Genomic DNA, 23,132 nt, shown 5'->3' with positions numbered 1-23,132 from the left:
AGAACCTATTAAACAGAGTGAAGTGAGTCAGAAAGAGAAAGATAAATTGCCGGGGACCAGCCCCAGCTGATCCAGGGTATTCGAAGGAGAGACGGCATAGGCGAGGGTCAGGAAACAACTGCTTAATTAAATGTTAATTAAGGATATAAAGAGTAATGGAATAAGGATAGCTCAGTAGGAAAATTCAGTGGAGAAAAGAGGCTGAGTAGCTTGGTTTACGCGGGGGACCAATAAAACTTCAAGACAAGAAGCTTGCACCACTTACGTAGGCCGCAGGCGTCCTTCCGTTCTCCCGAAGGAGAGGAGACACTGAGGCCTCCCCGGTCGGATCTTAGAAGCCCAGGCATAATTAGTAAGCATGGTGGGTTCCGCGCTCCAGATGGAGACTCAACCAGAGTGAGAGAGAGAGAGACATGGGGAGACCAGTCTTTCGAGGAACTGATCCCAATTCTTTATTTTCCATGGTCTACTTTTATACACTGAGATGTTATGCAAAAGTCACGCGGGGTCAGCAGTCCTGACTTTTATCAAAGTCAGGTGCTTCATACAAATGTATACAGAGGTCTTAGGGGTGTTACATCGTCTTCTGGCCAGGGGGCCTGCTGACAATTTACGACCCTCTCCTTGTGACAGCGGTCAGTCAACCAGGACACTTATTTCTCCAGGGGTGATTATTCTTAAAACAGACGCCACCCAAATAAAGTTACATTCCTATAGGGTGAGGGTGTAGTGGGTTTTAGTTAAGGAAAGAATTTACTTAGCCTAAGGTTTAACGTGATTTATATCAAAGGTTAATACTTATTTCTTCTATATATTCATTAATGTGTGTAAGGGCAGGGGATGTGGAGACTTAGCAACAAACATTGGCTCAACAAATGAAAAAACCCTTCACCAATACAATTTCTAATCAGCCCATTATACTTATACTAATAATTTTCTAACTTTTCTAAAGAACCTGTTTTTAGAAGGTTTAAAGCATCTCGTGCCTCTCACGGTTGGGAGGCTGTGAGCAATCACATGTGGCCGGACAAGCCTGTCAGGCAGGCTAGAGAACCTTCAGAGGAGTTTGTAGGTTAAAACACTCCTATCACGCCCAGGAATTATTATTAACTGGAGCTCTAAGTTAACTCCTTCTCCGAAAGAGGTGGTGGGACAGCCCCCCGTAAAGTCAGAGGTGTAGGTGAGAGCACAAAATAGTAAAGTAGGCAGGCTCTGGTTATGGGGGTAGATGCTTGAGGATTTCCAGGGGGACTCCTGAGGCTCAATCCCGCCTTTGCGTATGTCAAGCCTCCTTCCTCATGACCTTTGCCATGGGCGGAGTGCCTCACGCCGGCCCCCAACAATAAATACCATATTCTACTGCGTATATACAGAATCTAGAAAAATGGTCCTGAACAATTTATTTACAGGGCAGTGATGGAGAAACAGACACAGAAAACAGACCTATGGACATGGGGAGAGGGGAGGAGAGGGTGAGATGTATGGAAAGAGTAACATGGAAACTTACATTACCATATGTAAAATAGATAGCCAATGGGAATTTGCTATATGGCTCAGGAACCTCAAACAGGGGCTCTGTATCAACCTAGTGGGGTGGGATGGGAAGGGAGATGGGAGGGAGGTTTGAAAGGGAGGGAATATATGTATACCTATGGCTGATTCATGTTGAGGTTTGACAGAAAAACAGCAAAATTCTGTAAAGCAATTATCCTTCAATAAAAAAATAATTAATTAAAAAAAAAATCTGTCAACTAACCACATCAGAGGCACTGAGCCCAAACACCTAATGTTCACCTTTTAACAGGAAAGGGCCTTCATTGTTAGAAGAAATGGAGGCTCTGGGAAACAAAAAAAAATCAATGAAAAAAATAAAAATGATCCAGCAAAAAACTGAGTTGAACTGCTCTGCTCTCAGTCTAAAAACTCTGAAGAGGGTGTGGAGAAAAAGGGACATGCCTAACACTGCTGGTGGGAATTAAGCTGGTATAGCCACTAGGGAGAACAGTGTGGGGAGTCCTTAAAATACAGAGCTATTATATGATCCTGCAATCTCACTCCTGGGCATATATGCAGAGAAAACCATAACTTAAAAAAATACATGTGGGCTTCCCTCATGGCTCAGTGAGAATCCACCTGCTGATGCAGGATACACAGGTTCGATCCCTGATCCGGGAAAATCACACATGCCACAGAGCACCTAAGCCTCTGCACCACAACTATTGAGCCTGTGTTCTAGAACCCATGAGCCAACTACTGAGTCCCACATGCCCAGAGCCTGTGCTTGGAAACAAGAGAAGCCACCACAAGGAGAGGTTCATGCAGCACAACTAGAAAGGAGCCCCTACTCTCCATGACCAGAGAAAAGCTCATGCAGCAAAGAAGACCCAGTATAGCCAAAAATAAAAATAAATAAATTATTTAAAAAGATACATGCATCTCAACATTCACTGTAGCACTGTTTACAACAGCCAAGACGTGGAAGCAACCTAAATGTTCATCAGCAGATAGACAAAGAAGATGTGGTACATACATACAGTGAAATATTACTCAGTCATAAAAAAGAATGAAATAAAGCCATTTGCAGCAACATGGATGGACCTGGAGATTATTACACTAAGTGAAATAAGTCAGAGAAAGACAAATATCATATGATATGTGGAATCTAAAAAGAAAAAAATTGTTACAAATGAAAAGAAATAGGCCCACAGACAGAAAACAAACTTATGGTTACCAAAGGGGAAAGGGAGAAGGAAATAAATGAGGAGTTTAGAATTAACGTACATATATTACTATACTGGGCTTCCCTGATGACTCAGATGGTAAAGAATCTGCCTGCAATGTGTGAAACCTGGGTTCAAACCCTGGGTTGGGAAGATCCCCTGGAGGAGGGCATGGCAACCCACTCTAGTATTCTTGCCTGGAGAATTCCCATGAACAAAGGAGCCTGGCGGGCACAGTCCATGGGGTCGCAGAGAGTCAGACACGACTAAGCACAGCACATCATCATCATTACTATACATAAAACAGATAACCAACAAGGACCTAGTGTATAACACAGGGAACTATGCTCAATACCATGTAATAACCTAAGGGAAAAGAATCTGAAATATACATATATATTATAATATATATAGTATATAATATATACAACTGAGTCACTCTGCTGTATATCTGAAACTAACACAGCAATGTAAATCAACTATACTTCAATTAAAAAGTTTAAAACTTTTTAAAAACCATTTTTTTTTCTAGACCTCAGTAAGCCTGCAGTAATACATAAAAATTTAATAAGGACACTGCAGGCCTTTAGCAGGAAGAAAGGAAGGGATGAAGCGAGAGGGAGGGAGCAAAAAGGGTCCTCCTACATGCTTTCCTGAAGTTCAACCCCAGCCCGGTCCCCCTGCAGCCAAACGTGCACAGCTGAGGAAAAATTCCAGTAGGAGCACAGAGCAAAGCAGTTCTTCCCCACTGTGTTCAGCCAGTAAGATTTCCTTAGACTGTTGCTCAAACAACTGCTAGCAGCTGTTAAAGGATGAGACGCTGCTCAAAGTCTCCCCAAGTACTTCTCCCGGATGGTATACAGATAGAATGGAAAACTAAGTTCCCAGAACTCATTGTATATATGGTTCACACTAGAGAGTTCACCAAATGGTACCATCTGTCAAGATCATGAAATTCAGGAAGTCACATGAATTTGTCGCCTTTATTTATTTAACCCCCCTAAAAATGAATAAATGAGAGTTTGGGCATAATTTGCTAAACCATAATTCACATAATTATCAACTTCCTGAAACTCAAAACATATTTTGGTTCACTATAAAACAATTTATACCCCTCTGAAAGATTTTCATTTGCCCTGTACTCTATTTTCGTAATGTGCCCCATGTCTCTCAATTCATGTTATAGCTCTACTCTTTCTTGATTTAATTACTCATTTCATTGCTAGCTGGCTAAGGCAGAGCTCGTCTAAAATCAGAGCTGAAAAATGCTTCTTAGCAAACTATCTCAGCCTTAAAAAATAGGCATTATATATAGTATACATGCCTAAATATTTTAAATATCTTCACCTTCCTCTCTGTCAAGCTGATATATTCTTGCTTGTTTGAACTTTCAGCTGTGACTCACATGTGCAACCCATCACTGAGCGGTGCTTATGTGTGCAAAGCCAGCCGAGACAGCTCAGATCACATTGGCCAAAAGTTCATCAACATCTGCCACGTGCCAGGCACTGTTGGGTGTTACTGAGATGAGCACCATGGTGTTTATACCGCTTGTAATCATGTTGTCTGTAGCAGAAAAGGGGACATAGAAACTCGACTTCACTATCCCATAACAGGAAATCTAGCCGGAGTATATTAAGAACATATTCAAACTATGAAGGTAAGGTGCTTAATGCAGCGAGGATGTGGGTGGTAGAGAAAAGGCTGGGAAGGGCTTTCTCAAGAAAAGAATGCCCAGATTGAGTCAGGAGGGAGAAGAAGTGAGCCAGGTAAAGAAGGGGGATCACAAAGAAGACAAAGCACTGGCAGACAAGACTGGAAAATCAGTCAGGGCCTTCATATGCCACATTAGGGAGCTGGGGCTTTATTCCCTCAGCAACAGTTTTAGACTTTATGCCAGGAAATCAAGTGGTCAGATCTGCACTGTGGATTCTTCTCTCTGGTGACACTGAGGAAGTTGATGGAAAGAAGAAAAAAAGGAGAGCAAAATGTTAGAGCAGGATGTCACAGGCTGCCTTCAGCCTCGCCTTCCCAGCCGCAGCCCTGTGATCTTGCTGCTGCTGCTAAGTCACTTCAGTCATGTCTAACTCTGTGCAACCCCATAGACAGCAGCCCACCAGGCTTCCCCATGCCTGGGATTCTCCAGGCAAGAACACTGGAGTGGGTTGCCATTTCCTTCTCCCCCTGTGATCTTCAGTTCAGTTCAATCTCTCAGTCGTGTCAGACTCTTTGCAACCCCATGAATTGCAGCATGCCAGGCCTCCCTGTCCATCACCAACTCCCAGAGTTCACTCAAACTCATGTCCATCAAGTCAGTGATGCCATCCAGCCATCTCATCCTCTGTCATCCCCTTCTCCTCCTGCCCCCAATCCCTCCCAGCATCAGGGTCTTTTCCAATGAGTCAACTCTTCGCATGAAGTGGCCAAAGTATTGGAGTTTCAGCCTCAGCATCAGTCCTTCCAAAGAACACCCAGGACTGGTCTCCTTCAGAATGGACTGGTTGGATCTCCTTGCAGTCCAAGTGACTCTCAAAAGTCTTCTCCAACACCACAGTTCAAAAGCATCAATTCTTTGGTGCTCAGCTTTCTTCACAGTCCAACTCTCACATCCATACATGACCACTGGAAAAACAATAGCCTTGACTAGACGGACCTTTGTTGGCAAAGTAATGTCTCTGCTTTTGAATATGCTGTCTAGGTTGGGCATAACTTTCCTTCCAAAGAGTAAGCGTCTTTTAATTTCAGGGCTGCAATCACCATCTGCAGTGATTTTGGAGCCCCCCAAAAATAAAGTCTGACACTGTTTCCCCATCTATTTCCCATGAAGTGATGGGACCAGATGCCATGATCTTCGTTTTCTGAATGTTGAGCTTTAAGCCAACTTTTTCACTCTCCTCTTTCACTTTCATCAACAGGCTTTTTAGTTCCTCTTCACTTTCTGCCATAGGGTTATTGATCTTAGGATGCCTTAAATAATTAAAGGTGTCCCCTATTTCAATAGGAAAGCAATATGAGCTAACTAATTCTAATATGGAATGTGTGTTAACTCCTTTAGCCCTCTGGTATTTTCCCATTACACAGAGGTGGAAACTGAGACGCAGGGAGGTTAAATGGCTACAGGGCCAGGATTGAAGCCACAGCAGTCAGGTGCCAGAGCCCACCCTCTAAACCAAAGCACCCGTGAACACAGTGACATCATCATTTCCTCACCCAGATGCCTTGTGGACTTCAGAACTCTCTCATATGAATCAGGGCTACATCCGGTGCACAGAGGGAGCCCAAACCAGCTTGCCTGAAGCACCAGCTTCTCTTCGCTATAACATGAGAAACACTCCTCTCTCACACCGAAGTACACCTGATCAGTGCCAAAGAACACAGAGAGAACACAAAGGAACCCAGCAGCTACGGGTATAAAAACTCCACCACCTTGCACACTTTTTCTGGCTCCCTGAGAATAATACCTGAGTACTGGGAACAAGTTAAGTCTAGTCGCAAGTTGTCCTGGAAGAAGTTTTTAGTCATAGGGTTTTCAGTGTTCAAGGAGCTGACTAAAGCTGAAAATGTATTTCCATGGTTGACTAAGGGAAATAATCTCCCTTCCAAAAAGCAGAGATGCTACCCAAAGTGACACCATTGTGCCTCAGACAGTGAGACACCCAAGGCCTAAGCTTGATTTGTACAGGCTAAGATACTCTGAGAGAGATGGGAGGATAACTTTCTAAAGTTCTAGGCTGCCTTAGTTAACTAGGTTCCAGGTTCAATCTCTGACATGAAGAACTAGGGATGGGAAATTCACACTCACTCACGCACACCTAAAAGGCACGAACCTGAGATCTCCCGAGATCTCCCTTACACATGCAGTCCTATGTCTCTGGAAAGCCCTTTAGAAATGAACCATTTTTAAATCAACATTCTTCAGGTTTAAGAGCGGTCAATATTTTTTAAAAAGCCTAAGATAAATATACTTGTAGTGACCACCCCAAAGGGACCTGTTTTATATGAATTTCAGTTTTAGAATAGCATCTCATTAATTCCAGATGAATAGGCTCAGTCACTTTCCAGACAAGGCACTAAGCCCTCCCTGACATTACATGAGAAAGAATCAAATTGGAAAATAAAATGCTAGGCCGTGGGAAGAACATGACATTCAAATAACCACTCCTTCTATCCTATTGTAGCAAAGACTATTACACTCACCAAGGCATCCTCTCCAAGTTTATTACCAGGAAGACACACACACACACACACACACACACACACACACACACACAGAGGTTTTCTGAGCACAGAAAATACACTAAGAAGTAAAGCATTTTCTATTAAACCCAGAGTAGGCCATCCTCAGGTTTTAATTCACTACATGAAACCTGAAGTTTTCTAGTCTGAAAAGAGTGTGGCGTCACTACCATGAGTAATTCTGCACCAAATGACACTTGAGGTGATGGCTTCTCCCATTCCCTGAAGCCTCACCGGTGATGCTGTGAGCAAGGAGGGGAAAGGTGCTGAGTATGTTTCCCAGCCCCTAACAGAATCAATTTACGCCAAGAGCGAGAAGCACTAGCGACTGCTGTTGGTCTTCCACCCAAAACAGAGATCATTCAAATCCAGGTTTAGGGTTCTCTTCCCGGAAATCCCACAATTAGGGGGTCACAGGCTCGGGAGCCAGACTGCCCAAATCTGAAGCCTGACCCTACCACTTATTCCACATGTAATCTGGGCCACTTACTTCCCCTCTCTCTGTATTTTAGCAGCTGGCGGGTAAAGTGAGCATAATGAGAGCATCGGCCCATGGGGCTCTACTACAGCCTTACCCACTTCGTGAGGCTGACTCACAGTGCACTCAGCACATGGAACCAGGCCTGCACACAGGAAACACTTGGTAAGATCAGGTGCTGATTTTACAGCCACACTCACTGAAAATACATGGACTTCCCATGGAATTGCTACTGTTGGAAATGAAGCCAAGCATTCCAGCCATACTCACCACACGTGTTGGCTGCATCTTAGGCAAGAGTTTCTAGTGATCTGAACCTGGCCCCTTCATTTTCCCTTTTCTAATACAAAAAGGCTTTGAGAAAGGAAATATATATATATATATATTTTATATATATATACACACACACATAGAATGTGTGACTTTTTTAAATAAAAATGTTATGTTTCTATTAAAAAGCAGAAAAAACTCTTTTAAAAAATATGCATAATACTCTCAAGGTAAACAAACACTGCATTCAAAGAAGTATACGCAAACCTCTCCCAGTTTAACTTGTATTGCAGAAAACAGAGCCTAGGGAGCTTAAAGACATGAAGGGAAGAGAGTACAAACAGTCTTAAGTACAAGAAGTAGATAATTTGTCCAAAAAGTGCAGAGGAACTAAAAAGCCTCTTGATGAAAGTGAAAGAGGAGAGTGAAAAAGTTGGCTTAAAGCTCAACATTCAGAAAACCAAGATCATGGCATCTGGTGCCATCACTTCATGGCAAACAGATGGGGAAACAGTGGCATGCTTTTATTTTGGGGGGCTCCAAAGTCACTGCAGATGGTGACTGCAGCCATGAAGTTAAAAGACGTTTACTCCTTGGAAGGAAAGTTACAACCAACCTAGACAGCATATTCAAAAGCAGAGACATTACTTTGCTAACAAAGGTCCATGTAGTTAAGACTATAGTTTTTCCAGTGGTCATGTATAGATGTGAGAGTTGGACTGTGAAAACGGCTGAGCGCTGAAGAATTGATGCTTTTGAACTGTGGTGTTGAGAAGTCTCTTGAGAGTCCCTTGGACTGCAAGGAGATTCAACCAGTCCATTCTAAAGGAGACCAGTCCTGGGTGGTCTTTGGAAGGAATGATGCTGAGGCTGAAACTCCAGTACTTTGGCCACCTCATGCAAAGAGCTGACTCATTGGAAAAGACCCTGATGCTGGGAGAGATTGGGGGCAGGAGGAGAAGGGGACGACAGAGGGTGAGATGGCTGGATGGCATCACCGACTCCATGGATGTGAGTCTGAGTGAACTCTGGGAGTTGGTGATGGACAGGGAGGCCTGGTGTGCTGTGATTCATGGGGTCACAAAGACTCAGACATGACTGAGAGACTGAACTGAACTGAACAGCAACAGAGAGACAGTCTAGCTCTGCTGCTGTTGAGTCTTCAGCTCTCCCACACTCCTTCCCCTACTCTGCCCACACAAGATACCAGCAAAAGACCTGAGGACCCCCGGCCCAAGTGTGCTCAGACAGCAAGCCACTGCCTGACTAAGAGTGTCAAAATCCTGTACCCAGCGAGAGCAGCAGCGGCCAGCTTTTCCAAGGAATCACTGCATGTTTTTCTTTTTAAGGCAATAATCTTGAGAGTTAAAACAAAAAATTTAATTTGAAATACTGTATAAACTCAATGTTATGCTCAAGTCAGAGAATATGAAAAACATTAAATGTGAATTCTAGAAAACTATAGCTGAGCTGCAGAGATGGAGACAGTGTACACTCACATGCCTGATAACCCACCACAGCTCATGAAGATTCATACTTCATCACCACACAAGCCACGAAGACGCACATACAACACCACCACCAGGAAAGCTGGGAGAAAAGCCTAGACTGACTGTCCACAAATTCCTCACCACATGCTGGGCATCATCCTAAGCACTATAGACACGGATCCATTTAACCTCATGATAGCCCAAGTGGGGGCTTCCTGCAAGTGCCCTTCCAAATGCAGCAGTCCCTGCCACAACACCTGCTGGGTTACACTCAACACCGCCACCCGCAGTGAGGGAAAAAAAAAAAAACCCAGTCCTGAGAGGGAGAGGAAAAGTCGGGAAATCTTACCTCAGGGGATCTCAACTGAGAAAAAAGAAAAAGGGCAATGTACTCCCTGGGGCCCAGAGCAGGAGCTGGGGTCATTAGTCTGACAGGAACACCGGGACAGAATAACTGGCAGAGAACCAGGTGGCGCAGAACCCAGGGGCTGACGCCCTTCAGCATTTCAGAAGCTGTTCGCTGCCACCTTGACTCTCTCAGTGAGAAATGACGGTTTCATCACACAACAGAAAAAATTCGTTGTACTTTTTAATTAGCTTACAGCAAAAGTAATAACAAGTTAGCTTCCAAGTGCCATAATTAATAAGCACTTCCTTTTTATAACTCATAAAGCCCCTCGGAGCTGAACCTCTTGCAAGACAAATTTGAGGTACATATGATCTTCAGGCAGTGGAAGGGCTGGTAGGCGCAAGTCTGTCAGCAGGAGTTACAGTAGTAACAGGAACAAGATTAGCAGTGGCAGCTGCTGATATTTCCTGTGTGCCAATCATGTGCCAGCAGCTGTTGGAAGATCACTGGATACAAAGAGTCTCATCTGATCTCAGGAAAAAAAGATGAAGAGGGCTTCCCTGGTGGCTCAGCGGTAAAGAATCCATTTGCCAGTGCAGGAGACACGAGTTCGATCCCTGATCCAGGAAGATTTCACACTCCTCAGGGCAGCTAAGCCTATGCTCCACAACTACTGAGCCTGTGCTCTGCTGCTGCTGCTGCTGCTGCTAAGTCACTTCAGTCGTGTCTGACTCTGTGCGACCCCACAGACGGCAGCCCACCAGGCTCCTCCGTCCCTGGGATTCTCCAGGCAAGACAGCCTGTGCTCAAGAGCCCAGGAAACAGCAACTACTGAAGCCCAAGTGCCTAGAGTCTATGCTCCACAACGAGAGAAACCACTGCAATGAGAAGCCTGCACATCTCAACTACAGACTAGCCTCTTCTCTCTGCAACTAGAGAAAAGCCCTTGCAGCAGTGAAGACCCACCAAGGCCAATAAATAAATACATATATATAAAATTTTAAAAGTCTAGAAAATGAACTTGTTTAAAAAAAAAAAAAGATGAAGTGGGTTATACCTGTATCTCCCTTTAAAGAAACTGAGTCTTTAAGATGTTGAGCATGAGAACTGACCAAGGTCCCAGAGCTTGAGAATTGACCTGGGAATTTCAACCAAGTGAAAGTTTCTCAGTCGTGTCCGACTCTTTGTGACTCCATGGACTGTAGCTTGCCAGGCTCCTCTGTTCATGGAATTCTCCAGGCAAGAATAGTGGAGTGGGTAGCCATTCCCTTCTCAAGAGGATCTTCCCAACCCAGGGATTAAACCCATGTCTCACACATTGCAGGCAGATTCTTTACTGTCTGGGCCACTAGGGAAGCCCAAGAATACTGGAGCGGGTAGCCTAATCCTTCCCCAGGGGATTTTCCCAACCCAGAAATTAAACCCAGGTCTCCTGCATTGCAAGCAGATTCTTTACCAGCTGAGCTACTAGGCAAGCCCTCAACCAAGCCAGCTGATCTCAGAGATCCTCTTCTTAACAACTAGACTATCTGATGCTAGAAGGTTCGAAGCTTTTGTTCACACATTTTTTTCAGTTGTTTAGTTGAAGTCTTTTCTTCATAATGCCCCTAGCCTGTGGGATAAAGGCCACTCTCTAAAGGAAGGACAAGATGTGCATATAGAAACCACTGACTTGGCTCAAGAACAAAAGTCAGCATCAATAATGATAAGAGTCTCCAAAGCAGGGAGGGGAATGAGAGATGAATTGAGAACTGGCCAAAGACTGCTGAGTACTGAAGCCAGGTGATGCATACCAGAGGATTCTTCCTACTCTTCTCAACTTTGGGCTACGTTTGATAACTTTCACAATGGCTTCTAAAATGGCTTTGATTTATTGACAGTTCATTAAGTTTGTGGAGTCCTTTCATTTGTTTTACTAGGTCATATATTGACATGGTTCAAAATTCAGAATGTTTTAAAAGGTATATACTCTATCACCCCCACTGCCATTATACTTCTAATACTTCTTTGCACACATATACACAGATATTCTTATTTCTATTTCTTTCACAAAAGGTGGCATATTATATACATAGTATTTCACCTTGTGTTCACTTAACCATGTAACCCGGTGATTTTCCCCCATTGGTGTACAGAGAACTTCTCATTCTCCATCGGTGGGTCTTCCATAGTATAGATATACCATAAACCTACTTAACCAGGACACCTCAGCTGTTCCTAATCTTTTGCTACCACAATAAATAAGCCTATACTGTCTTTTTACTGTCGATTGCCCATTTTGAGGGTCACACTAACCATTTCTCACATTTATTTACTTACTGCCAAAACAGTAAGCAGGGGTGGATCCAGATTTCACGGGGCATCAAATTTAGACAATTTGAAAGATCCTCTTTAAAGCAGAGAATACAAAATCATGAGTACAAAATGATATATAAATGTGTGTATTTCTTCTAAGTTACAAATTCTTATCAATTCACTGGAGTCTTAAAGATTAAGGTCCTTTCTTCCAGGATCTTTTTAGACAACTTAACAAAAAATGTTTATACAGAAATACCTCCGCATTTTGCAAACTGACATCTCTGGGTGGAAACACCTAGAATACTCTGTAACTTTCTAAAACCTACTGTATTGCACTTATAGGGGCTTGAATCCTACCATTTAGTAGCTGCACAGGAAGTCCCTGTCTTTGAGAATGATAGGCAATATCATCACGGTCTCACAGATGTGGAAACTGAGGCTTAGAGATGCAGTGATTTGCCCCAAGTTGTACAGCGGGTATTAAATCAGGCCTGCTTGATTCCAAAGCCTTTGTGCTTGACTGACACACTGAGCGCCTTCCTGGTGGTCTTAAACTCGACTAAATTAATCTTTTCAAAAGAGAAGACTAATAAAAGATAACATTGCCATTATTACTTCCCTAAGGAAGAAACATCTGATCTCAAACAAATCCTCAGTTTCCCTTTTATATTTTCAAAACATCTTTCTTTAAAAAAAAAAAACAAAAAAACTCGGTAATAGTCTCTGTAAGTGTACCTAACTAAACCCAGAGCCTAAGGTCAGCATCGTGCTCACTATAGAGGCTGGGACATCACCTGACTGGTCCTCTGGTACCCAGAGAAGGGGCACAATGAATCAAAGAGATGACTCAATGCTCATCCTTTGTGTTGGGGGTGTGTTTGTTTTCTGCTGACCTCTCACATTTCGAATAATATCCCCAGATCCTCAGATCTGTCTAGAAACAAGAGTGGGACCAAGGACTGCCATCAATTTCATTCTAATAACTAGATATGCAAAGACTTTAAACCTATCCTAGAAGGTAAGACTCTTCCCACCCAACTCAAATAGAAGCAGATCAGACTAACTAAATGTTTTCAACATTTTTTCAATAACACAAGCCAGATCGGTGACTGATTGTCACCACGGATGTTGCTAGGATGTGCTGCTAGTGACATGTCATGCCTGGAAGCCAGAAGGCTGAACATCTGGTAATGACACGGACAGTCTAGTACAGAGAGGGGACTGTGGAGCCAAAAATGCCCAAAGTGCTGCTGGTTGAGAGGACTGCTGAGACAGCCCTTCACAGAAGGGGGATAAAACAAGAGCGGATAGGCACATGGCTACATTTTATCCCAGGCCTTTCAGGTTATTCTAGGAGCATTAACAAAATGAGAGGATCTGCATGGAGAAGGCTCCTGTCAATGCTCTCATTTGATCTTTACTACACTGCCAGGCCCCATCAACTGTCAAGAATCACCATGAAGGGTCAAATTTGAGAGTAAAATAAGCCCTAGGTTTCAAGAATTCACAAATCTTTCAGCCATCGCTTGAGAAATAAAGGGCTTAAAATTAATGTGTACAGTGTTTTAAACTTTCAAACTCATTCAAAAAAACTTTTCAAAGTGCTTCTTGCATTTATATAAATATCACCATTATTCAATCTGGAAGGTAGAAAATAAAATTAAAATTGTCCTTTATTAAAAGGCCGTGTTCTAAAACAGCAATTTATAGGAAGATCTAACAAAGATTATCAAAACAATAGGAAAACATGTTATACCTCAGATCCAAACATTCAATAATAAGGCAGCCCAAATACTGGGGGACCTACAATGGAATTCTACTCAGCCACTCAAAAGAATGAAAGAATGTTGCCATTTTTAACAACATGGGTGGACCTGGAGGGCATTACAATTAACGGGAAATAAGTCAGAGAAAGACAACATCTGTATGGTATCACTTGTATGCAGAATCTAAAAAATAAAACAAACTAGTGAATATAACTGAAGAGAAGCAGACTTACAGAGAGAACAAACTAGTGGTTATACCAATAAGGAGAGGGAAGTAGGGAGGGGCAGTATAAGAGGCACAAACCATCATGCACAAAACAAGCTACAAGGACATCTATCCAACACAGGGAACGTAGCCAGAATTTTATAATAACTACAAATGGAATACTAACTTTTAAAACTGTGGAGCACTACACTGTATGTCTGCAACTTACACAATATTGTACATCAACTATACGTCAAGTAAAAAAAAAAAAAAGACTACAAGCATTATTCATTTCTTAGGAGGGACTCTACATTCTTTGAAGTTGTAACACGTCCATAAACAAGCAGAGAATGCTTTATCTTTGTCAGCTTTACCTGCTATTTGTACTGAACCATCTTCACCCAGAAGAATATTACCAGCTTTCAAATCCCTATTAGGAAAAAGACAGAATTTAATGCTAGAGTACAGACAATATATTGCATTAATTCACTCAGGGAGATTTTAAAACATATCATATAATTTAGCTGTTTGACATAATTATTATTTTACAAATATAATATTTGTAAAACAAATTTAAAAAGTTACAAGGGTACACTGTGATTTTATAGTTTGCTCCTGAAGGATGGTTAGGGTTTTATATTATAACCTTAGTTTTTGTAATACTATTATCCAGATTTAATTAAAACAGTGAGTAGATACTTTATGTTACAGAATTAGAGACTGTCCACATACTCACAATACTATCAGTTTATCAAGAATTAAAGCCCAGTCTATGTAGAACTGCTTTACTTCAACTTAAATTTGTCTGTGGTACAATTTCAAATCAAACCCATCAGACTCTTAGACAGTGGATTTGATCAGTCTCTTCTCTGGGGAGATACTGATTACAAATACTAATTATAATAGTCTATATTTGTTCACTATATAAAAGTTGGGCTCAGTAGCCTTAACACTTAAGAAAAATGACAATTTACAAGTTTGATTTCTAAACTAATATTTTTTTAATCATTAAAAGACATAGTAAATATCATAAACCATACAGTTCACTCATAGTTCAGGGCAGGGGAATTACAAATATTAGTATTATGGTTAATGGTTGTTTACTTGCAACTATTCCTAAGAGCCCAAGTAACACTAACCCATTTGAAACATCAAGTGCTCGCATTCTATGCTATTACGCTATGTAAAGAATTAGCACTGTATGTCACAGAAGAGATGAAATTAGTGCCTCTCCTCCTCTTCCACCACCATGTCAAAAATAATTAACATATTACATGTTTGGAACACTCTTGCCTGCGTTATAAAGCTAGAGATGCCGACCTAAGTTAGAAATGAGGCTTCCTAGGTGGCTCAGTGGTAAAGAATCGGAGACTCAGCAAGCATGGGTTCAACCCCCGGGTTGGGAAGATCCCCTGGAGATGGTAATGGAAACTCACTCCAGTACTCTTGCCTTGAAAATCATATGGATAGGGGAGGCTTGTGGGCTTCAGTCCATGGGGTTGCCAAGAGACAGACACAACTTAACAACTGAGCACACACATGCAAGTTAGACATATGTCAATACTTAACTGTGAGGTGTGTTTCCTTAACATTCTCTACTAACTAGGACTGAAGCTATGGACAGCTGAATTGAAACACCTCTGCAGAAGCCATACCTGTGAATCTGACCGTTTCTGTGTAGATAGTCTAAGCCTTCCAAAACTTCTTTAAGAATTGTTGCTATTATTGCCTCTTCCAGAACTCCGTTCTTGTGTTCTCCTCGATTGACGATGTATTTTATGATATCCAACATTGAACCTAAGTGGACAGACAGAAGAATTAAACAACTGTATAAGCACCTTCATGATCTTTCCAGAACAGGGCTCCCTATTTAAAAAACTAAATGAGCACATCAAAATATTTTTTTGTTGTTGTTTATTTAGCACAAATATTCCCAAGGCATACAAACAACTGCATGGCAGCCCATGGCCAGAAAAACATTAAATCCAAGTCTGCAAGCACACATCCTGCTGAACTTAATGAGAGGGGTTCTGGGTCAAGAGGCAGAAGCCTGCGCATGACCACTGCAGTTAGTCCCTTTCCCCAAGACGTGCAATTGGTTACAGATTAAAAGGAGGTTCCGGATGTCTACGCAGAAAAAGAAAGGAACAGGAAGCCAGGGGAAAAGACAGCAGGGAACTGCTGAGAGAAAGGAGCACAGCTCTTCTGTAACCCCTAAGACACAGGTAGCAGAAGCAAGAAGAAAGTACACTGCTTCTAGAGACCCCTGCTTATGATGAGAAGACTTCTTTCTGTGACGCTAGGCAATCTTTATTCCATTTACTTGACACTGATGCACTGAGTTTAATAATAAAGAAATGAATGCATACTACTTTGTTACTATAAACAGATTAGTATCCTTGGCACTCTGAATTCATGTTTCAACACATGTGAATTAATATTCTAAATCTCCTGGGCATTTTAAGAGCCATAATTACCTGGGGGTTCAACATTTCTGAAGAGTTACCAAATAGCTCACCTCAGGACCTGAGTTTGGCTCCAAGCTCTCTCTGATTAACTAGGAGGATTGCGTTTCCCCATCAGGTATTACTACAGCAGACTAGCCACCTGCCCTTCATTAAGAGATCTGATGTGATAAAACAGTATAGAAGAAAACAAATGCAGAGTTTCCCCCCTCTGAGAGAAACAAAACATCTCTTTATCGGCTGACTCTTGGATTTTTGGATTATTTAGAAATAACATTTCCAAAAACATTGTATTTTTTAATCTTATAGGGATATACCATACGAGGCATGGATGCATTTCTGAGGCTTCCCAGGTGGCACTATTGGTAAAGAACAGACCTGCCAATGCAGGAGACATAAGAAACTCTGATTCAATCCCTGGGTTGGGAAGATCCCCTGGAGGAGGGCACAGCAACCCACTCCAGTATTTTTGCCTGGAGAATCCCTTGGACAGAGGAGCCTGGTGGGCTACAGTTTACGGGGCTGCAAAGAGGCAGACATGAGTGAAGGGACTTAGCACGCACACACCCATGCATTTCTGGACTGCTGAAAGAAAAGTGGGCCATGTCTGCCCACATTCCCCTTACCTGTGGAAACCTGTTTAAAACTTGTTCCTCTTACCTAAAGCCTGGGAAGGCTAAATTTAATTCCTTTAAAAAGACAATGAAATTTTCTATCCAATCCACAAGGAAGGGCACAGGGGATACTTTCAAGCTTACAAAAAGTAATTGGGATTAAAAATAAAGAGAGGAAGTAAAACCTGCAAGATCCCAGGTTACCAGAATTTCTTGTTTCCTTCGTTAGTGGACCCCACAGGAAGAGACCTGGTTAAAATCATCATTGATAAAGCACCACCCTCAGCAGAACCAAGACGCAGTCCTGAGGCTCAACACTGCTGTCAGCTCCAAGGGCTTCCTTTTTCTCCTTTCCTTTTTAATTAAAAACCAGAGTTGGCACTCAAGGAAACAATGACTAACAGCATTGACAAGACTGGGAACAGAACCGAACTAAGTTCTCCCGGGCTCCCTACCGAGACTTACACAAGCAAACCCGAGGCAATTACAATGCCTTCATCATCTCATGGCAGGGCCTTGCTGGATCCAAGTCACTTTCTTCTTAAAAAAAATAAATAAATATTGAGATGTTTCCCTGATTCAGCCTTAGCTGAACTGGGCTTGCAAATAAAAGTGGCCTCCACAGTATCAGCCCCACTCTGTCTGTTCTCCCTGCATCCAGACACTACCCTACGTTCTCCCCTGCTCGTAATATACTTCATATCTCAGAAAGACAGATATACAGGGAGGAAGGGACGCTGGGTGTTGGGTATGCTTGCGCTTTCTCAGCTCCAGTTTTCAGCTCTGTATAATGAAGGTGATGATACCTGTAGGGCAGTGTGGCTTGTAGGTCCACAGCTCCCAGCATCAACAGTTATGATGTGTGTGACCTTGGGCAAGCGGTCTAATTCTCTTGGGCTCTTGTGTACTTTCTGAAAAACGCAGATGATGACACCTGCCATTCGAGGGTGTTGCCCGGATTACATGAAATAAGGCAATAAATCACCTTGCAAGGGATCTAACCATGGAGAAAGCATTCAAGGAAACTAACCGTGATGATGATCCTTCCCTATCAAAGAGTGAGGCTAGAAGATGAAAGAAAAAAAAAAATATGGGCATGGGAAAGTGTCTTACAAATTACATTCAGTTTAGTCGCTCAGTCATGTCTGACTCTTGTCTGTGGCTTTTTTAACTTCCGTGATCTGAGGCTGGAAAAATAAAGTTCCTTTCCTTTCCCACGTGTTCCTTCATGAAACCCACAATCTGAAAATATCCTGTCCAATACCGTAGCCACTGGCCACCTGAGGTTATTTAAATAAAGTTGATTAAAATTGAATAGAAATTCAGTCCCTCAGTAACACTAGCCACGTGTCAAATACTCGATCCACCAGAAGAAACTGGAGAGCACAGCACACATTTCCATCAGCACAGACCTTTTAACAAACAGCAGTGACATAACTTGTTATCTTACAAGGTGTGAAAGATTTGAATAATGTTAAGAATGAATGCTTTAAAAGAGAAAGGCCTGGTTAACTTTTCTGAAGAGACAAAGATGATGAGATCTTGCAGGACAAGAGCACATGGAGAAGGACAGACTGACATCCAGGGCTGAGGAGCAGTACAGAGACCTCAGACAGCAGAAGACTTTTGGAAAGTCTCACCCACGCCAAGAAGGCTGAGTTAGAAGAGGACACAGATAGTCCAGAGTTACGCTGAATTATGGAAGGCTTTGAATATGAACATGAAGCAATCCAGACTTTACTCTCTAGGCAAATAATGAACCAAGAAAACTTTTAAATACAGGAGGAAGGGGATCAAATCTGAAATCTTATTCAATATGCTGACTCACACAAAAGGAAAAAAAAGAAAAAAACAAGCAAATAATGAAAAAATCCACTTACCTCCACTTAGTAATTTCATGACCAGCCAAAGTTCGTCTTTTACCACAAAAGAGGTGTAATAGGTCACCACGTTGGGATGGCTGCACTGACTCATGGCTTGAATTTCTTTCTATAAAGAGAGCAAAACATGACATAGTACCATCGGGTGAAACCCCGGAAGTAAAAACAAGCAAACCCGGTTGAGTACTCAGGAAACGTTCCTACTTACAGCACACCTGGGCGAGGGTGAGCGGGTGGGGCTGCCCAGACCATTACTTTATATAAACCACATGAGCATTAACTCCCTCAATCGCATCATCCACTTGCTAGAATGAGGGACGCCTCCCTAGAATTAGGAGACCACAGAGCCCTGTGGACCCTCCGAGGGACAGAGGAACTTCAGATCAGCACGCAGCCCACATGACCCTCCTCCCCTGCCCGCCATATGTGATAAGTGTCTCTGACCTGAACTGAAAGCATCAACAGAGATGAAAGATGGATGAGCTACTAGGACACCTAAGTCTAGGCGCCCACCTGAGCTCCAGTGGTTCTTAGAGCCTCCCTCATCCAACAGAGTTGCTTCTGTTTCTCAGGTCTGCTAAGACGGTAAATGAAAAACTACATGTAAAAATGCTAGAGTATCATCTTCCACATTATCTTCCATGGGAGACAGAAAAGTAGTGGTGGGAGACGCAGCTGGTAAAATGAAATAAGCTTGGGAAACATCAGATACTATATCTCACTTTAAAAGCATCACAGGCTACATTAGTCCTGTCAAAGGCTCTGAGAAGTCCTGCAGTAGATAAGCTGTCATAGTTGAATCCATATTAACAATGCAGGAAAAGAATGCTTTGTGGGTCTCGGCTTAGAAAACACTGCTGCAGAGGAAAAAGTTTTATCAAGAGATGAAACCACGAAGCTCTGAAATCAAACAAAGGAGCAACTTCCATAAGACACATTTTTCTGCAATACTCAAGTTCATATTGGTTTTAGTTTGCTGTTTTGTTATGGCCAGGTCAGGTGACGCCTATAAAAACCTTCAGTCAAATGCTGACCCTCAATCAACGGTACCAAACCAGCATAACTCAATTTCAAGGTGCTGACCAAAAGCCACCAGAATAACCTAAGTCATCACAGAAACCTCACTTACATGATTGTGTATTTATGATGAAATAAAAAGTATATTTTTGCATCTCTACATTACCTTTATATATCCAATATTATTTTAATCTTCAAATTACTAAGACAACCCTACGTGTCAATTAACTTGGCCTAAATATCATGACATGTAACACATACATACGTCTCAGTACATGTTTATTTAAGTGCTTTTTATCATGGATAAACTCGTAAGAAAAAAAAAAATCACCCATTCGTCTGTTTTCCTTTCATTATACAATAACACTTTCCCATCATTTTCCTAATCCGTTTAACTGATCACAGGTTTTCTAAATCTAACACTTTTCGATTCTGCACCTTTTGTCCTTTGAAGAAGATCTAAAACCTGAGCTCTAGTTTCCATCTGTTTCGAGTGTTAGGTTTCGATACCGTCAGACGTTCTGAAGGAGAACTGGAACGTTGCCCAGCACCCCTATTTCAGGTGGCCAGCATCTGCTCCTGTGGGCATGGCCCACTTTGAAGGCCTGCAGCTCCAGGTAGGGTCCAGTTTAAACAGACGCCCCTGCTGTTCACAGAAATGAGAACGATGTTTCTTCAAAGTATGGGTGTTCTACATTCTCAGTTTTATATCCAATGTAAATGAATGCCTTTCTAGTTTTCGAACACCAAACTTTTAAATCATTAAAGCATATAGTCAACCACTGGTGCTCTTATGAAAGGAAACACTTTTGCATGGACGCAAAGTGGGTCAGAGCCTGGAAAAACACTTTTTAAGACCTTTGTATTTAGATGGCCAGTATCACTCCCTACCTGGGGATCAAGTTCTCTGATACAGCAATGAACAACTGTATGGGTGTGTGTGTGAGAGAGGGAAACACCTGGGGGTAGGAGGGGACTCTTGTAAGTAACCTATGGAGAAACTATTTTAGATAGTATATGGATATAGCTTACCAAATTCTATTCTTTCAAAATTCAGGGCCTTAAAATTGCCAGCCAGGTATTTAAAAATCCTGAGGACTTTTAAAGAAAAGAAAGAAGAGACACAGATGCTGCTGCTGCTAACAGACCTGCAAGGGCAGAGTCAGGGTGGGTCAAAGAAGAGGCGGGCTCTGAGAAGAGGCAGGACTGGCATCGGTCTGGCCACTCATCATCATCTCGCTGTCCTCTGCATCACTTGGCTAGGGCTCCGTACCCCCCACTCCTACACCACCCATTTTACTGCACAGCCTTTCCATGCAATGGAGCAGCTAATGTGTAAAGACATGATGAAACTTGCCTTAAGGAAAAACACTGGTCACTCTCCCTTGGGAAATGACCTGTACTTTCACTGAACCCCATATTAAGTAATATTTCCACCACGGGGTAGAAATGCACTTTTAAAAAGTTAAAAATAGGTGTTATGCAGCCTATCCAATCCTTCATTTAGTTTATATGTAAACTTGTTGTTTAGCTGCCTTTTAGAGAGATACAAAATTTTTACACAAGCACCCCTTGAACAACACGGGGATTAGAAGCACCAACCCTCCATACAGTCGAAAATCCTCCCTAGGTATCCAAGATTTGTTTCCTCAGTGTCCTTGGGTTCAAAAAGCCATAATCGTGTAGTGCTATAGTATTTACACTGAAAAAAAAACTGAGTGTAAAGGGACCTCCACATTTCAAATCTGCATTGTTCAGGGGTCAACTGTATTTATAATTTTGCTATGGTCTGAATGCTTGCGTCCCTGAAACATTCATAAGTGGATGGTACTGGGAAGTGAGGCTGTTGGGAGGTGATTAAATCACGAGGGTAGAGCCTTCACGAATGAGATTAGTGCCCTTATCAAACAGACCCCAGAGAACCAGCTCACCGCCTCCTCAACATGAGACAGCAGAGAAACCTGTGGACTGGGAGAGGGCACCCACCCAGTCATGCTGGCACCCTGATCTCAGACTGCCAGGCTCCAGAACAGTGTGAAACAAGTTTCTTTGTTTATAAGCCACCTGGTCTATGGCATCTTTGTTCTAGAGTCCCAGACAGACCAAAACAATTGTATAAACTTTTTTTTTCAATTTGAAAAATATAACTTATTTCTTGATTCAAATATTCTTTCCACAGAACTTTCAACACAGTGATGATGGTTGTTATTTGAATCCTTCCTTGTTGGAACAGTCTGTCAACTAATTATCCAAGCTTTTCCCAATGCCTTAACTTTACCATATGGGTAGGTAAAGCCATTTATCCCCAAACATATGCATTTCTTCCTATCCCTAGAAGTGATCAAAGTATTGCCCACAGTTGAATAAATGGATGGAAAAAACAAAAACACCTTTTTATCCAGTTCTTCCCACAGAATGACTGGGTTCATTTCTATCCCCTTATTTAGGACACAATCCATGGAAGATGTGTGATTTCGAGCAGCGCTTCTCAAATCTGAATGTGCATACAGATCACCTGAGAACCCTGTGAAAATGCAGATTCGGATCCAGTAGGTCTGGGGCGGGGCCTGAGGCTTCTAACTGCTGCTGATGCTGCAGGTCCAGAAACCAGACTTGTAATGACAAAGTGGTGGAAGGCAGGCAGACAGGCCCTTGGGTGGAGGGGATGTGAAAGGAAGGAGCACAGACAAGTGGTTGCAACCAAGGCCCAGGGGCTGGAAATGGAGAAGAGCCGGCCGGTGGTGCTGCCAGGGTGACTGAGACCTTGTGGAACGGGCAGGAGGCAAAGCTGGAAATCAGAGACTGTGGGATTAAAGGGTTTGAATTTCACAGCCACAGGAAAGGGTAAAAACTTCAAAGGGAGGAAAAAGCATGAGGTCAAACTGGAAGAATTCACAGACCTCTGAAATCCAGGCAACACATCAGCTAAAACTATAGTCATTAGCTCAGCTGGTAAAGAATCCACCTGCAATGTAGGAGACCCCAGGTCGATTCCTGGGATGGGAAGATTCCCTGGAGAAGAGATAGGATACCCACTCCAGTATTCATGGGCTGCCCTGGAGGCTCAGGTGGTAAAGAATCCACCCGCAATGCGGGAGGATCTGGGTTCAATCCCTGGGTTGGGTAGATCGACATGGGCGTGGCAACACACTCCAGTGTTCTTGCCTGGAGAATCCCCATGGACAGAGGAGCCTGGAGGGCTACAGTCCATGGGGTCGCAAAGTGTCGGACATGACTGAGTGACTGAGCACGCACAATTCAGTGGCTCCCTTGACAGAACCGTGAAATCAGACTCAGACACATCAAGTGCCAAACCAAGCTACGGCACAATATTTAAGCTTCCT

General features: G+C 42.6%; 1 protein-coding gene and 1 long non-coding RNA gene across 10 annotated transcripts in view; one reads left to right on the top strand and one right to left on the bottom strand.

Moving 5' to 3' along the window:
* The window catches only part of STK39 (serine/threonine kinase 39), a 320,485-nt gene that overhangs the window by 214,651 nt on the left and 82,702 nt on the right, over positions 1-23,132 (bottom strand). For 7 of the 9 annotated variants that reach the window (XM_055572347.1, XM_055572346.1, XM_055572348.1 and 4 more), the window contains 3 exons: positions 18,772-18,880; positions 15,468-15,609; positions 14,187-14,242 (listed from right to left, as the gene is read on the bottom strand). In XM_055572347.1, coding sequence (XP_055428322.1) covers positions 14,187-14,242; positions 15,468-15,609; positions 18,772-18,880 — 307 coding nt within the window. Of the gene's footprint in view, positions 1-14,186; positions 14,243-15,467; positions 15,610-18,771; positions 18,881-19,215; positions 19,970-23,132 lie in introns of those variants that run through there. The other 2 variants (XM_055572350.1, XM_055572354.1) reach the window with 2 other exon arrangements.
* On the top strand, positions 20,252-23,131 carry LOC129646346 (uncharacterized). Its single transcript, XR_008711874.1, has 3 exons — positions 20,252-20,405; positions 21,968-22,073; positions 22,236-23,131. It is a non-coding gene; the product is annotated as an uncharacterized LOC129646346 (long non-coding RNA).

Source organism: Bubalus kerabau, chromosome 3 (assembly GCF_029407905.1).
Source record: "Bubalus kerabau isolate K-KA32 ecotype Philippines breed swamp buffalo chromosome 3, PCC_UOA_SB_1v2, whole genome shotgun sequence".
Taxonomy (NCBI): Eukaryota; Metazoa; Chordata; class Mammalia; order Artiodactyla; family Bovidae; genus Bubalus; species Bubalus kerabau.
The sequence above is the reverse complement of the archived record's forward strand: the minus strand, read 5'-3'. Positions and strand labels throughout refer to the sequence as shown.